The 13,476-nt window shown below is 52.5% G+C and overlaps 1 protein-coding gene across 15 annotated transcripts in view; it reads right to left on the reverse strand.

Annotated features, from left to right (window-relative positions):
- Nucleotides 1-13,476, reverse strand: part of KMT2C (lysine methyltransferase 2C) — a 163,599-nt gene that overhangs the window by 34,798 nt on the left and 115,325 nt on the right. For all 15 annotated transcript variants that reach the window (XR_005064086.1, XM_037029526.1, XM_037029514.1 and 12 more), the window contains 6 exons: nucleotides 12,904-13,190; nucleotides 8,920-10,727; nucleotides 7,719-7,830; nucleotides 4,852-4,930; nucleotides 3,667-3,730; nucleotides 1,684-1,916 (listed from right to left, as the gene is read on the reverse strand). Coding sequence is in view for 14 of the 15 variants with exons in the window: in XM_037029526.1 (XP_036885421.1) it covers nucleotides 1,684-1,916; nucleotides 3,667-3,730; nucleotides 4,852-4,930; nucleotides 7,719-7,830; nucleotides 8,920-10,727; nucleotides 12,904-13,190 (2,583 nt within the window). In the remaining variant the exon portion in view is untranslated. The remainder of the gene's footprint in view (nucleotides 1-1,683; nucleotides 1,917-3,666; nucleotides 3,731-4,851; nucleotides 4,931-7,718; nucleotides 7,831-8,919; nucleotides 10,728-12,903; nucleotides 13,191-13,476) is intronic.

Below are 13,476 nucleotides of genomic sequence, written 5' to 3' on the forward strand. Positions count from 1 at the left end.
GTACAACTCCCCCAAGGCAACAAGAGGTCTACGATTACGTTTTGGGAAATATCCACGCTTAAAAGCCTGTTTGCTTGCAGTGCACACCAACGCAGTAAGTTTGGAGAGAAAACAAACCCCGCTTCCTGGGCTAGACCTGGTTCACACCACAAATTACATCACAGCCCCTTGTGGCTGGCGCGGCGCCATGGTGGCAAGAGCATAGCCGGGGCAGGCTGCCCGTGTCGGAGCTGCTCACGCTCCAGCCAGGAGGAGTGAATGCGCCCCTGCCTCTGCGGTGACTGATCTCCAGCCTCCTCCTGGGTACAGCAGTGACGCCACCAACCTCGGCAGGGCCTTCCTGCCTACAGTGTTCCCCACAGGAAGTATGCAGGATTTTCTCAATGTACCCGGCCGAACTCCCCACTTTCTACCATCAGCATTTAGATTACTTTTCAATTTCTTTTTTAAATTAAAACAGGCAGTTAGGAGCCAAGCTGACTCTTTGGGTGTACAATTCTCTGAAGGCCCCCACACATGTTAGTGCTGCCGTCACCACGAGCAAGACGCAGAAAACCCCCTCGCTGAGCCTGCGCGGCCGAGCCTCCCTCCCACATGCCTTAGCCCGGAAACCCAGCATCCCAGCTTCGTCATCTCAAGAATGTCGTGCCCGTGGAATCAGCATGTAACATTTCAGGATTAGCTTCTTTCCCTCAGCATGACGCTCTGGAGCCCTATCCAGGTGATTCCTTTCCATCACTGTGCAGAACTCCGTGAGGACACGCCATGCTTCGCGCAACTGCTCACCCTAGAAGGGCACACGGGTCGTTCCCAGTTTTTAGTGACCATGAACAGAGATGCCATAAATACTCACGTACAGGCTTCTGCGTGAACCCAAGTTTTGAAATCACTTGGGTAAATACCTAGCTGTGGGCTCTTAGCCCATTTTGAACACTGTTACTGCTTTACTGTATTATTTTTATTCCTCGTAGAGAGGGGAAGGGAGGTGGAGAGGAGAAAAACACCCACCTGCTGCCTCCTGCACGTGCCCAGAACGGGGACTGAACCCGCAACCCAGGCCTGCACCCTGCCTGGCAACAGAACCTGCAGCCTTTTGGTGTGCAGGACGCCGCCCAGCCACCCGAGCCACACCGGCCAGGACTGTTAATGTTATTTTAAATAAAAGTTTACTTCTTTTTAAGGATAACTGTAATTTCAACATGAACACTTTGAGAAACAACTGGTTTGTAATGGAAGATGGTTTCATTTTTTAAAGAATGAGTACTTTCCACAAAAAATACCAATGTATTTGAAAAGGAAAATACGGAGAGGAAATATTAAAAATACACCATGAGCAAGAATCACTAGAGTGCTTCGCATGCTGTAGCTGAGATTCCACTAGCGACCAGGAAAGCAAAGGCAACGGCCAGAAGGTCACCTCCAAGGGCTGACTTGGTCTCCGCAGGCACCCCGGCCTCCCTGGGCGCTCCACACCCCAGAGCGCTGAGACCTGGCAACAAAAGCCCTGGAAGCTGCCGGCCCCCTTCCTGGGCAGGAGGCCAGGCTTCGAAGAGCTACTCTGCTCAGTGTGGCCCACCGAGCACCTGCCATGGGACCACCGGCCACCTCGCTCTCCTCCGCGGGAGGCCCCGACGTCCCTCCCCCCCGCCCCACCGGGCCCCGTGGCGCAGGCGGACGCCCTACCTGCTCCAGCTGTTTCTGAACCACGCTCTGCTGCTCAGTCACGTGCTTGAGCTGCTCGGCGTCCTCTTCCGGGAACTCCCGCCCGGCCTTCCTGGCGGTGCGCTGCTTGGCAGAGAGCGCCTTCTTGGACTTCCTGTGGGCGCCCATCCGCTCCTCCAGGTACTTCTGCTGCATCTGGAGCAGCTGCTGGGTCTCCCGCAGCCAATCCTCGTACTGCTTCCGCTGCGGGTCGTCTGGGGAGAGGACGGGACCCTCGCCGCGCTGGCCTTCCCTGGCACCCCCCGCCCAAGCACCCCCCCGAGCCCAGTCTGTAAGGCAACGCACTTCTGCAGGACCTGGTACGCATTTTGAAAGCACTGCGCTGAACGTCAGACCGTAGCGTAGCTGCGCAGTGGGAGGTTTAGGAAAGTGTCTGAGAGAACCAAAGACTGCGTGTTTTTAGGGCAGGAGAGTCGCCTTCATACTCATCAAGACTGTAAACCTAGTCTTTGGAAAGCAGACTTTTACCTAACAGATAAAAACAAGCGGCCAAATCCACGTGTGCACCTCATTAAGTCAAATTTACAGACTTTGCAGAGACAAAGACAGACATACGCTGCTACAGTCCTGGGCACGGCTTGGGTGCCATTTCCCGGGCTAACAAGTGCAGAGGGTTTCCCTGCTGTTTCGTGGTGAACACACGTCCTATGCTGAGAGGGAGGGAACACAGAACGGTTCAGAAAGGACCAATACGAAGTCTACGTTTTACAAAGGAAATCTGTACACTAAAAACACTGGCAATTTTTAGGAATTCTGTAATTTGTGCTTCTGCGAGTAAACAAAGACCGGGAACAATTAACCAAGCACAATCTGTCCCAGTTTTATGACTGGCAGGGACATCTCCCCCAAATGACTGTCTCTTCCTCTGCCCCAATGGTCCTTCCTCACCCTCTCAGGGCCCTTCACTGCCGTGATGCCAAAAAAAAAGAAAGGGAAAAAAGCCATCTCATCTAGTGAAATCCAGAATATACCTTTTGACTCCCTTTTAAATTAAAGAATGAGTAAGTGCCCCTCCAAGAGGGACATCAGCTGGAAAACTCCATCAGTGACCACAGAGTACCGTCACACAGTAAGAGTCCACCAAAGCCAGTGGGCACAGGAAAGCCAGAAAGAGCCAGTTGGTTACAGCAGTTCACTCGTTTGCAAGGCAAATGCGTTCACATCACGATTACCATTAACGCAGGGGTAATTTGAAAGGGTCGGACTTTGGGGTTGTTCCTAAACCCAGAAGTCCCAGCACACGTATGAACTTGAAATCTAGACTAAATTTGAAGGGCGTTTTCCAAGAACAGGCTTTTTCACAAGGTTTCGGAAGTTCTGCTTCGGGTAGAATGAGACCTACCGCAAGGAAAGCCTTTCTGGTTTCTGGAACCAGGAGAGCAGAGGTGAGCAAAATGAAAAATAACGGTGAAAAAAAGTTAGCTAAACAGTCTGAAGATTTCAGAAAGCCTCAGTTTGGGGAGAACTTTCAACTCTACCCTGAACCACCTGGGGGCCCCGGGAGACAGTGAGACGGGGCTCCGGCGTCCGCGCGGCCAACCCCGCCGGGCTCTAGGCACCTTCCCTGTATCATTCCCCTCCAGTGTCCTTGTCACTGAGGCAGACCGCCACTGGAGCAAGAGGAGGCCTAATTCTACCAATTATCAAGTACCCAATTGACCTACCATCTATATATAAAAAAAAATGGCAACAGTGTTGAAGAGAGTGGGGGAGGCGATTTTCATTAAAATATTTATCTAGCTATAATAATTCTTCATGCACAGAGAAGAAAATAAAAGCAATGAAAATACATGCCTCGAGGAAAAGACGCCTAATTAGGCTTCGTAAAGAGAAGGGCACTCAGACCGAAAGCAACACACCTGCACTGACTCCAGATTTCAGAGCACAAACACAGTGCGAACGAGCAATCCCCGCAAACAGGTAACTTATGAGGTTCATACTTACTGACAAAGCCCGGACCGAAATTTGGAGGGTTAGGCCTAGAAAGCTGATGTGTTATACTGCCGTCCTAAAATAAGTAAAATTTACACATAGGTTTATTCCACATTTCAGTTCAAGGGGGAAAAAACTTTTAAAAAAGAAAAACATGGAAAGATTAAAAAACCCATTTCCTAAGACATCTTTAAAACTCTCATGTTCATAAAAAGCAGAATGAATTGGGTGGTGACAACCTATTTTCTGAAAATTTTACTCTCTTCAAACTGCTGTCATTTCTGGGTTTCAGCTGAGAAGCCATCGTGTTCGTGGTAACGGACTGCCCGTCGGAAATACGACACAGCGCAAGTCAGGCCCCGTCAGCATGTAGCCTGAGCTCACCCACGACCCCACTTGGGGTGAAACCCGCTCAGCTTCTCTTGCGATTAAGACAGAAGCATGGGCTCTGGGCTGACGAGACCCCCTCTACAGCACTGTCGCCCCCACACAGACTGGCGTCGCTAACATGCGCGCATAAAGCACAGGCAATGCCGACGACAAAGCCGACCACGAGGCCTCTCCACTTCCACGGCCCGCGGTGGTCTCGCTTCTTCTCACAGTGAACAGGACGCGGTTCCGAGCACAGCCAACCGAGACTCCGGCCGGCTGGGCAAGGACCACAACTCCTCAGGGACGGGCGGTTCCCTTCTGTGTCCTGGGCGGATGCCGGATGGAACGGGCAGCTCTCCTTTCCAAGACTGCTCGACACTAAGTATGTAAATATTGATTCTCACAGCAGAGTATTTTAAATGGTATTCAAACAACTGCATTATTCCAGGGAATAGATGGCAGAACATGACTTTACCGAAACAGAATCATTATAATCCGTGTTTTCTACTGTATATAACAGCTTTGCCTCTGAAACGCAGGACACGAAAATGTCTCTGTGGAGTTGAAGCCAGACCAAAGTGACACCCCAAACCCTATGCCTTTGGTCTCCCTCCATGTGATCTCCTACCCTTACACCGTTGCCTTTCCAGAAACTACTGTCAGTGGTTAACCTTCCTGTGTCCTTTGCTTAAAAATTAACAGAAGAACCTCTACTTCTCCTGAGCCAGTGTCTAAGGCCCCCACTACAGAAGTGGTCTCGCCCTGCAGAAAAGGACGGGCGGGGAGAGGAGGAGAGCGTGTGTCCCGGAGGGACGCGCACAATACCTGTGGAGCGACCTGCGGCAGGGGGGTCTGGCCTTCACCCGTCTGAGCCCCGGGCCCCGACTGGCCCATGAAGGGGAACCTGTGGGTAGGAAGCACCGGCATCAGGTGACGAGCATCTGGAACTACCGTTCCTCTACGTGCCGAAGCACGTTCCCACCCAAGGCAAAAGGAGCAATGCCAAGCCTTCCTCACCCCACGCCTGACCGCACGGACCCTGCCCCCATCCTCGGCAAAGTGTGGACTCTTCTGCCCACTTGATTTCAGGTGAAAGGAAGTGTCAGAAATCAGGTCTCTCCCCTCCCTCCACCTGCGGTGACCCGGGGGGTCGAGGTGAAGCGACCAGGCCATGCCAGAGTTGTTTCACTCTCCATTATGCACTTCACTGTACCTTAAAATGAATTCACATCTTTTGAATCAAAAACAATCTAGTGAAGAAATAGTTATTATATACATTCTAAGAAAATTATTTCTTCCTATCTTTAAAATTGCCTTTTCTGAACTAAATAAATAAATAAATAAAAAAACAGTTGGGAACTGAGCTATTTTGTGCTCTAAATAAAGATGTATCTCTCAAGAATTCCACACATTTTGGTAAATTTCTACATCTAACGTTAAAGTAAAAATCGGTCACTGAGCGAAAAAAGGTCTGTACGGTTGAAAACATCTGGCCGGTATCTGGTTACCGACGACCCTGCCCCTGCAGCCCGGGCCGGCCGGTCTCCCCACCTGGGTGCCTCCACTGCCCAGCCCAGCCGTCGGTGTCTCCCGCGGCTGAGGGATGGCCACCTCCACTTCATCAAAGCCCCAGAGAGCAGGGAACACAGGCCCACATGCGACTCGCACATCTGTCCCTCTCCAATCGCAGAGGTAGGCTGCTGAACCGGCAGGGACTCGAATTCTGCGGTCCATCTTTTACACTAAGTGCTGAACAGAGTCTTGCCTGATTTCCTTCTCTTTTGACTTCAGACAGCAAACCGCAGTCTCATTGGTAGAGCCACGACTTTGTCACCAACAGAACTTACACCACTCCCATACCAAAAGCTGCCACACGCACGTAATAGGGACCACTTAGTTCCACTATCTCGCTGAAGTTACGGTAGTTATTAAACCTAGTGCTAAGCGTGTGTTCAGCAGCCCATACCCTGTAACTTTTAAACAACGTGTTTCAAGTGTAACCGACGTCCTTCGTAGTGCTGGTTTGGGATTTGCACTGGGGTGTCGCAAAGTCAGGACACGAAGGGGCCCTGCACCAGCGAAGCCGTGCAGACGATGTGGGCCAGCGCAGGCCGCCGACTCTGCCCTGCCCTCAGCAGTGTGGCTGACCGCCTGCGGACCGTCTCGGCAGACGGACCAAACCTTTCGTGTTCCCAATTTATGCGGAGCTTCACGATTACTAGAGCCACATAGTTGGTTTATCCCCCCTTTTATAAGTTTTGAGGTTCCATTTACTAAAGCTGGGGACAGTGAAACAAGGAAGGGCTTGGAGTAGAAGGAGCAACAGAAGGGCCTCGGGGACAGGGTTAGGGCACTCCCCCGGGACTTGCTGCTGCCGCCCATTGCTGCCCTGGCTGCAAGTCTCACAGGTCCCTTCGGCTTCAGGACACGCACACCTGTGTGTGTGTGTGTGTGGGTGTGTGNGGGGGGGGGGGGGGGGGAGGGCCCAGCATGGTCCCGGGAAGGAGAGCGCCAAATTCACGTAGACTTCACGTTCACTTCCACTAGTCTCCCTCACATAGGAAGTTTTTCAACAAGTTAACAAGGCTCAATCCCTCCCTACTGACGGAGGCCACCGAACGGCCATCTACGTAAGAACCATTCGTGTGCTCACTGGTCCTGGGTGGACCTGCCCTGTCCGCAGGCAGTGCGATTCGGTCAGTTTGCACTGCAATAAATGAAGGTGACCTCCGTTTATGCCCTAGCAGGCACAGACACCTCAACTCTAGAAACTCACGTGGTATGACACCCCTCAGTCTGGTACAGTACGCAGTTTGCGCTCTTCTGCTAACAGTGAAAGGGGCACAAATCCCCCAACTGCTACCTTCCAAACATCTTCTGCTCCTTACGAGGCTTTTTTCTGATTCAAATTTCATTTGGGGGCATCTTTTTTAGAGTCTTACTACTATCTTTACTGAAATGTTCTATGTTTTTCTGTGTTGTTCCTTTGATGAAAAAAATATTCAAAGACTTAAATAAACTACCATCTCAACACAGAACAGTTTGCAACATTTAAAACACTTTGGATTTCCTGGCTGATCAAGTTGATCTTCCAAACACCCTTATGATATTTTACTATGTTAACCCTGAAACTAACAGAAGTTAAATCCTCACGTGACCGCAGCATATGACATCACAACCAACGTGTCATTCGTTCCCGTAACACAAGGGGGGCCGACAGAACCCAGAACTTTCTTGTCAGCAAAACACTTCCCTCTGAGGAATCTTTTCATTCAAGGAACCAAAAGAGGCTGCTCAGGGCGAAAGCAGATGGACAGGGAGGGTGGACGCATGAGGGTCGTACTGTTTTGGTCAAAAACTGCTGAACTCCCAAGTGCGGTGCGGGCAGGAGCCCTAGTGCATCGCCCACCAGGAAACGAGCAAGTGCACTGAGTCTTCACAAATACATTCACAGAAGCCAAACGCAGCCTCTCACACCAGCGCCAGCTGGTGCACGGATCTGGGTGGGTTCCTGGAACACGCACCCGACGAGGAAGCCTGTCCCACAAGGGGCCCACCCTCTGGATAATTCTGGTTCCTGCTGGATCCCCCACCACACAGCATTTCCGGTTGCTGTGTATTCTCTTGCAGGAACCAGTATCGACCCCACGGGCTTCCAGACACAGAGGAGGAGTGAGTGGCGCCCCGCCTACCTGCTCATGACCATGGGAGGCACGCCCAGGCTGCTCTGTGCCATCACCCTGTTGATGCCTTTGAGGGCCACCATTTTGGCTTTCATGATGGGGTCTGTGATCGCATCGAAATCTACAGAAGAAACGTATTTCAAAGTTATTTGATCCATAGTACTTGGTTCAAGTTACACTTACAGGTGATGTAACTACCACAAACTTTACACAACCACTTACAGACTCCCCTTCACCATTCGTTATTTAACAGCCACCAGTCCAGATTCCTAGGCCAGGTAAAAAATCTGAGACCCTAGGAACCGCAAGGCTGATGTCCGTGTGCCTCAGTGACCCGTCACTAAAGCAGGCCGCAATACTGCAGCCCCACTAGAGCAAAAACAAGAAGCTTGTCGACTACAAGGGGAATCACAGCAATAATCCAAACCAAGGGGAGACTCTGTCACCCAAACGCTCACACGCTAATCAGAGCTGCTTCTTCAGCAACGGTGTGACGTGAAGAGAACCTGCAGTTATTTCCAATGCTAGGGAACTCCACTAAACTAGTGACCACCTCTTAAGAGAAAAACACACCAGTTTCTTGAAGACATATCCTTGCAGTAAGATCAGCTACTGAGAAAAGACCTCTGCGTGTGAGTGCAAAAGAAATGGCCCAGTGCTGGAACTGGTAACGCAGAGGAGAGAATGCCAGTGTCTCCGCCCGGAGGAGAGCGTCCTCTGACCTGCGCCCTCTGGGGGCTGGTTCTACCCATCAGAGGCACTCAGGCAATTTGCTGCATTGCCAACCTGTGGGTTACCCCCACCCCGAATTAGTAAGCTACCAGAAGTAAGTTACATAGCTCTATACAACAGAACGCTGCCAAACGTTTACTACACGCAGATGGAACTACGAGGGCGATTTCTACCGTAACTTTTTTAAAGCCAGGGCCTCAGAAACAAGGCTAAAAGGAAGGGCCTCCAAAGGAGACGGGGGTCCCTGTAGACCACGACCAGGCACACACACTCGGGATAGCCCCAGCGTGCTGGGCCTCGGGGTCCACCTGGGAGCAGTCTACCACACCCAATCGCACGCTTTTTACGGTTGCAGGAGAAACAGAAACGGGGGCCCTTGGTGCTCTAGCCCACAGAATGTGAACACCGAAACCTCAAACGCACGCGGCCCCACCCAGTGACTGCCCCGGCCGACCCCCGGCACGCAGGGCCGCCCTACCGACGTTGGGGAAGAAGGGCTCCGACCGCTGCCGGATCATGGCCTGCATCTGCCTCTGCTGCTGCTGCTCCTGCCGCTCTTGGTCCAGGAGGTCCTGCAGAAGCAGGGGCTGCTCCTCCAGGAGGAGGGGCCTCTCGCGGCCCTGCTGGGCTGGCGTCGGGGCGACCGCCAGTGGCTGCGGTCCGGGCTGACTCGGAAGAGGCACGGTGTGGCCGGCAGGCTTTCCTGTCCCGAAACCATGGTTAACTGCTGACTGGCCCTGGAGGAAGCCTGGGTTTACCTGCACGCCCTGAGGAAAAGCATGGTTTACCCGCGGGCCTGCTGTCACGCTGGAAGTCACGGCACTGTCCGGAAGGGGGGCGGGCGGTGTCCTGAGGGGAGTGGGCAGACTGGACACGTGGCTGGAGGGAGAGGCTGGCAGGGCTGGTGGTGGAGACCCCAGCGGCCTCAGGTCCGAGCCCTCCGATTTTTCATTAGCAAGTAAACTGGAGAGGACGGGAGCGGACCCTGTGACGCCACAGGAGCCGACCGTGTCTTCGGCAGGCAGCTGGGGGGGCCCGAGGGCAGCACCGGGGCCGGGAGCCACCGTGTCCCGCTGAGGCCTCTCGTCCAGGAGCTCTGCCTCGCAGGACTGCGGAGCAGCCGCGTCCGCCCCGTCGCCACCGTCCGTGCGAGCAGCGGCCTGGGAGCGGGGGGTGTCAGTGTGACCTCTGCCCTCCTCACCACTCTCACTTTCACATTTGGATTCCCCTTTAGAAGGAGGGGACGGGACTTCGGTTTTTATGTCACTGGAAACAGTGGGATTTTTCCATGGAGAGTGTTTATCAGAAGGAACCCCAGTGTCTCCTTCCTGTGCCTTTTTTCTTGGTTCAGCAGACACACACTGACTGTCTAACTTCTCCTCCACCGGGACACTGAGGTCGAGCTCCTCGCTGAACACGCTCTTCTTGTCCCCGAGGTCCAGTTCTGGGTCTGTGTACGCGATGATGTCGAACTCTCCCGACCGCAGGAGGTCGTCTAGGTTGGGGTCATTCGTCTCTAAGTTACCCAAAGTGTCCAGGTCATCGCCCTTGCCATCTTCCGCATCCAGATTTAGGTTTTCAAGATCTTCATCATCCAAGTCTTTGACTTCAACCCCCTCAAGGTCTTTAACATCCAGTTCTTTTACAGTTGGGTCATCAGAATCCAGTTTCTCTTCAAGACCGTCCGAAGGCTGGGCAGCTACCTGTAAATTACCAGATGGCGTTTCAGCTGGTGTAGATGTTGACAAAGGGGTCTCGGGAAATTCGCCACTTAAGGGATGACTCAGGGACCTCATGACCGCAGACGAATGGATGGGATGCCCGTGCTCCGGGTGAGGCGGAGGCGCCTGGTCCAGACTGGGAGGCACAGGCAGCTGATGAGGTAGACCTTGGGGAGGCCGCCTCAGGGGGTCGGCGTGTCTGGGGCCCGGCAGGTCTGGCCGGGGAATGAAGACCCCGTGTCTTGGGGCCAGAGGGCCCTCTAGCGCGCCCCCAGGAGGGATGGGGAAGGGCAGCCGGGGCCTCCCATCGGGGGCCCTGTGTCTCAGCTCGATGAACGCCTGGCCCAGGATGCTGTGTTGCTGCACAGGCAGGCTCTGTGGCGGGAAGTGCTGCGGAAGTGCAACTGGGCCGCTGGTCTGCGTGCTGCCCACAGGCCTGGGCACGTCTGCCGCCATGGGCCTTCTCGGCTGCGGAGGGACGCCAGGTCCTGGCACCGGCTGAGGCGGCACGAGGAAGCGCTCCTGCCCAGACACGGGAGCGTGACTGCCTCCTGGAAACCCAAATCTAGGAGGGAAAAAAGCAAGTAATTAATATCAACTGTTACCTTACGTTTCAAGTTACCTTAAGAGGAGAAAAAGTTTTTGATCCCAGATACAAATGTTGCTACATACAACGACTTAGCAAAGAAAAAAACAATCACGATTAGCAAGCACTGGTAAGTTATCCATCTATAAGTAAACTTTGCTACGTACCTATAATGAACCCCATATCTGAGTTCTAAAGACCTGTGCTCACCAGGTACGGCGACGCAGGTACGGCTGCTAAGCAGATGGAGTCAACCGTTCCGAAATCAGCCTCGCACTGTTGGGGCTGAGCACGCATCCACTTTCCCCTCTACACTTAGGGAGCTTCTGTGGAGGAGGTCGATTTGGAGGGGCCTTGAACGAAGGTGGGCAGTCTTACCAACTATGCTAAGGAGTCTAACAAGCCTCGGTATCGAGGAGATGAAGCAAGAGCCCAAGGACCGGGAGACTAACCTATTTTTTTTAAAGGGATGAAGATGGGAGGTAGTAATAGACAAAGACCAATAGGTATTAACTGTTGAGATTTAGCAAATGAGCGTTGGCTGGTGCGGCTCAGCGGATCCAGTGCTGGCCTGTGAACCAACGGGTCAGCAGTTCGATTCCCAGTCAGGTCACGTGCCTGGGTTGTGGGCCAGAGGTCCTAGTAGCAGTGTATGAGAGACAACCACACAATGACGTTTCTCTCCCTGTCTACCTTCCCCTCTCTCTAAAATGAATAAAAATCTTTTAAAAAAATCCAAAAAACCCATTAACTTTACAAGGCTATCTCATCACAAAGAGGTTCTGGAAGAAAACATCCTTTCAGTGTAGCCATCTCCACAAATGTCCACAATGCAGAAAAAACAGAAAGAAAGCCGGAGAGAGGGTTCTCGTTCATCACGCCGCAGGACGCTCTGATTCCACTCCAGAGAGTTCGGGGCTGTGGCGGAACCTGGACACAGCCACGCTCAGTAGCAGAAGGGGTGCCCAGGGCCTTCAGAGCCGTTAAAGGTCAAACCCCCAGAATTGTAAATCACTTGAGAAAACTGCACGAAGTCCAGCTGGGCAACAGGTGGGGTTTGGGACAGGGCGCGGCAAGCAGGCGCGCTGCCCAGGAAGCCCCAGGTGCAGGCTCAGGCCTAAGCCCCGAGGGAAGCACACCACGCTGTGAGGGGAAAGAGCGGTCTCTGGCTCACTTTCATCTCCACGCCACTCGTCTGCCCCCACTCACCCCAGACACCCGGACTGTCTCAAACCAACCAAAGTCTTCTTTCTGATGGTGCAAAGCGGAAATAAGGATGTCGTTTCCCAAAAGGAAAAAAATGTATAAATGAAAATGGCATTTTAGGGTGTTTTTCTATCATAAAAAAGTATTCAATGTATTAAAAAAAAGCGATCCAGCGACAGAAAAAGTGTAAAGTGTCAGCTTCCAGCTTCCTGGTGAGCACTGTTAACCTGCTGGTCACCGTTCAAGGCGTTCACCTCATCGTTGCTGCGGTCTGACGCAAAGGCAATTGTGTTGTTTATAATCCACCTGTGCAACCCAAGAAGTCATAAAGCTCTTTCCCCATCAATTACGACAGCACCATGTTCTTCATGGCTTTCTTGTACCTCACAACATAGACATAACCGAGTATGTTCAACCACTTTCTCCTGCGTCTTATGCCCTTGACCTCCAAAACAAGTATGACTGAACCTACGTAAAGGTTTCTTGAGATAAATCATCCCAAATGCATAGAACAGCGGGATCAATGTCAGCCATCACTATTTTTGCTATTATTGCAGATGGGAATTTAGATAATTTCTACCTTTTTTGCTTTTATAACCAATGGTTAGAAGAATAACCTTGAATGTGTGTTTGTGCCTGTAAATTCCTATGAAACCTTTCTGTAAGTCAAAGACATTTCTGAGCTGCCAGTGGCTGGGCCACCAAGATGCCCATCAACTTGACTGTGTTGCCCACTTTCCCAACGATTAACCTTTACATACTCTGCCATCTAAATAAGAACTCGGCGTTTTTTAAAACGTCCCTGACCTCTCCTTAGCGGAAGTAACACTGGGTATATCTCAAGGGGACTAAGAGGTACAGCAGTAACAACTCCTAACTCAGGAGAAACTTCACTTGCCCGGCCCCTTCCAACAGCAGTCTGAGCCTGCTGCGAAGTGGAAAGCATTACCTGAACCCGTGAGGCCGCATGCCCATGCCAGTGACGTCGGGGGCATAGGGCCCATGCGGGTCTTTGGGGAAGATGGGGTACCGAGGCCCCATGGGCGGGACCACCGGCGAACGGAGGCTCCCGGGGTAGGGGGGCGGCGGCCGGGTGAAAGCCGGGCTCACGCCCTCGGGCTGCCAGCGCTGGAGTGGGCGAGGCGCGGCGGCCGGGTCCTGTGGCCCCTTCTCCTGCCGACCCGCCATCTTCTTCTGCTGCTGCTGCTGCAGGATCAGTTCCCGTAACTTCTGCCGCTGGAGGGAAGAAACTAAAGTCACTGGGGTTCCCAACAACCAGTGGCTTCCCAAGTCCCAGCACTCCCAACACGGGACTAAGGTGACGCTTAGAATACCCTCCTGTTTTAAAGTTGGACGAAGCACCAGTTACACTTAACTGTGCAACAGGTCACGAAACCGAAGTTGATTATTTGGGGTCTTTCCCTTGCCCAACCACCACCACAAAACCGAAACCTTTCCTAAATAAAGAATGCCCTTAAGAATCCATAAACCCTGTAAGTAGATTTGGAATAACCCAGCCGAA

Source organism: Sturnira hondurensis, unplaced genomic scaffold, assembly GCF_014824575.4.
Source record: "Sturnira hondurensis isolate 20B ecotype Veracruz unplaced genomic scaffold, ASM1482457v3 Scaffold0020309, whole genome shotgun sequence".
NCBI lineage: Eukaryota > Metazoa > Chordata > Mammalia > Chiroptera > Phyllostomidae > Sturnira > Sturnira hondurensis.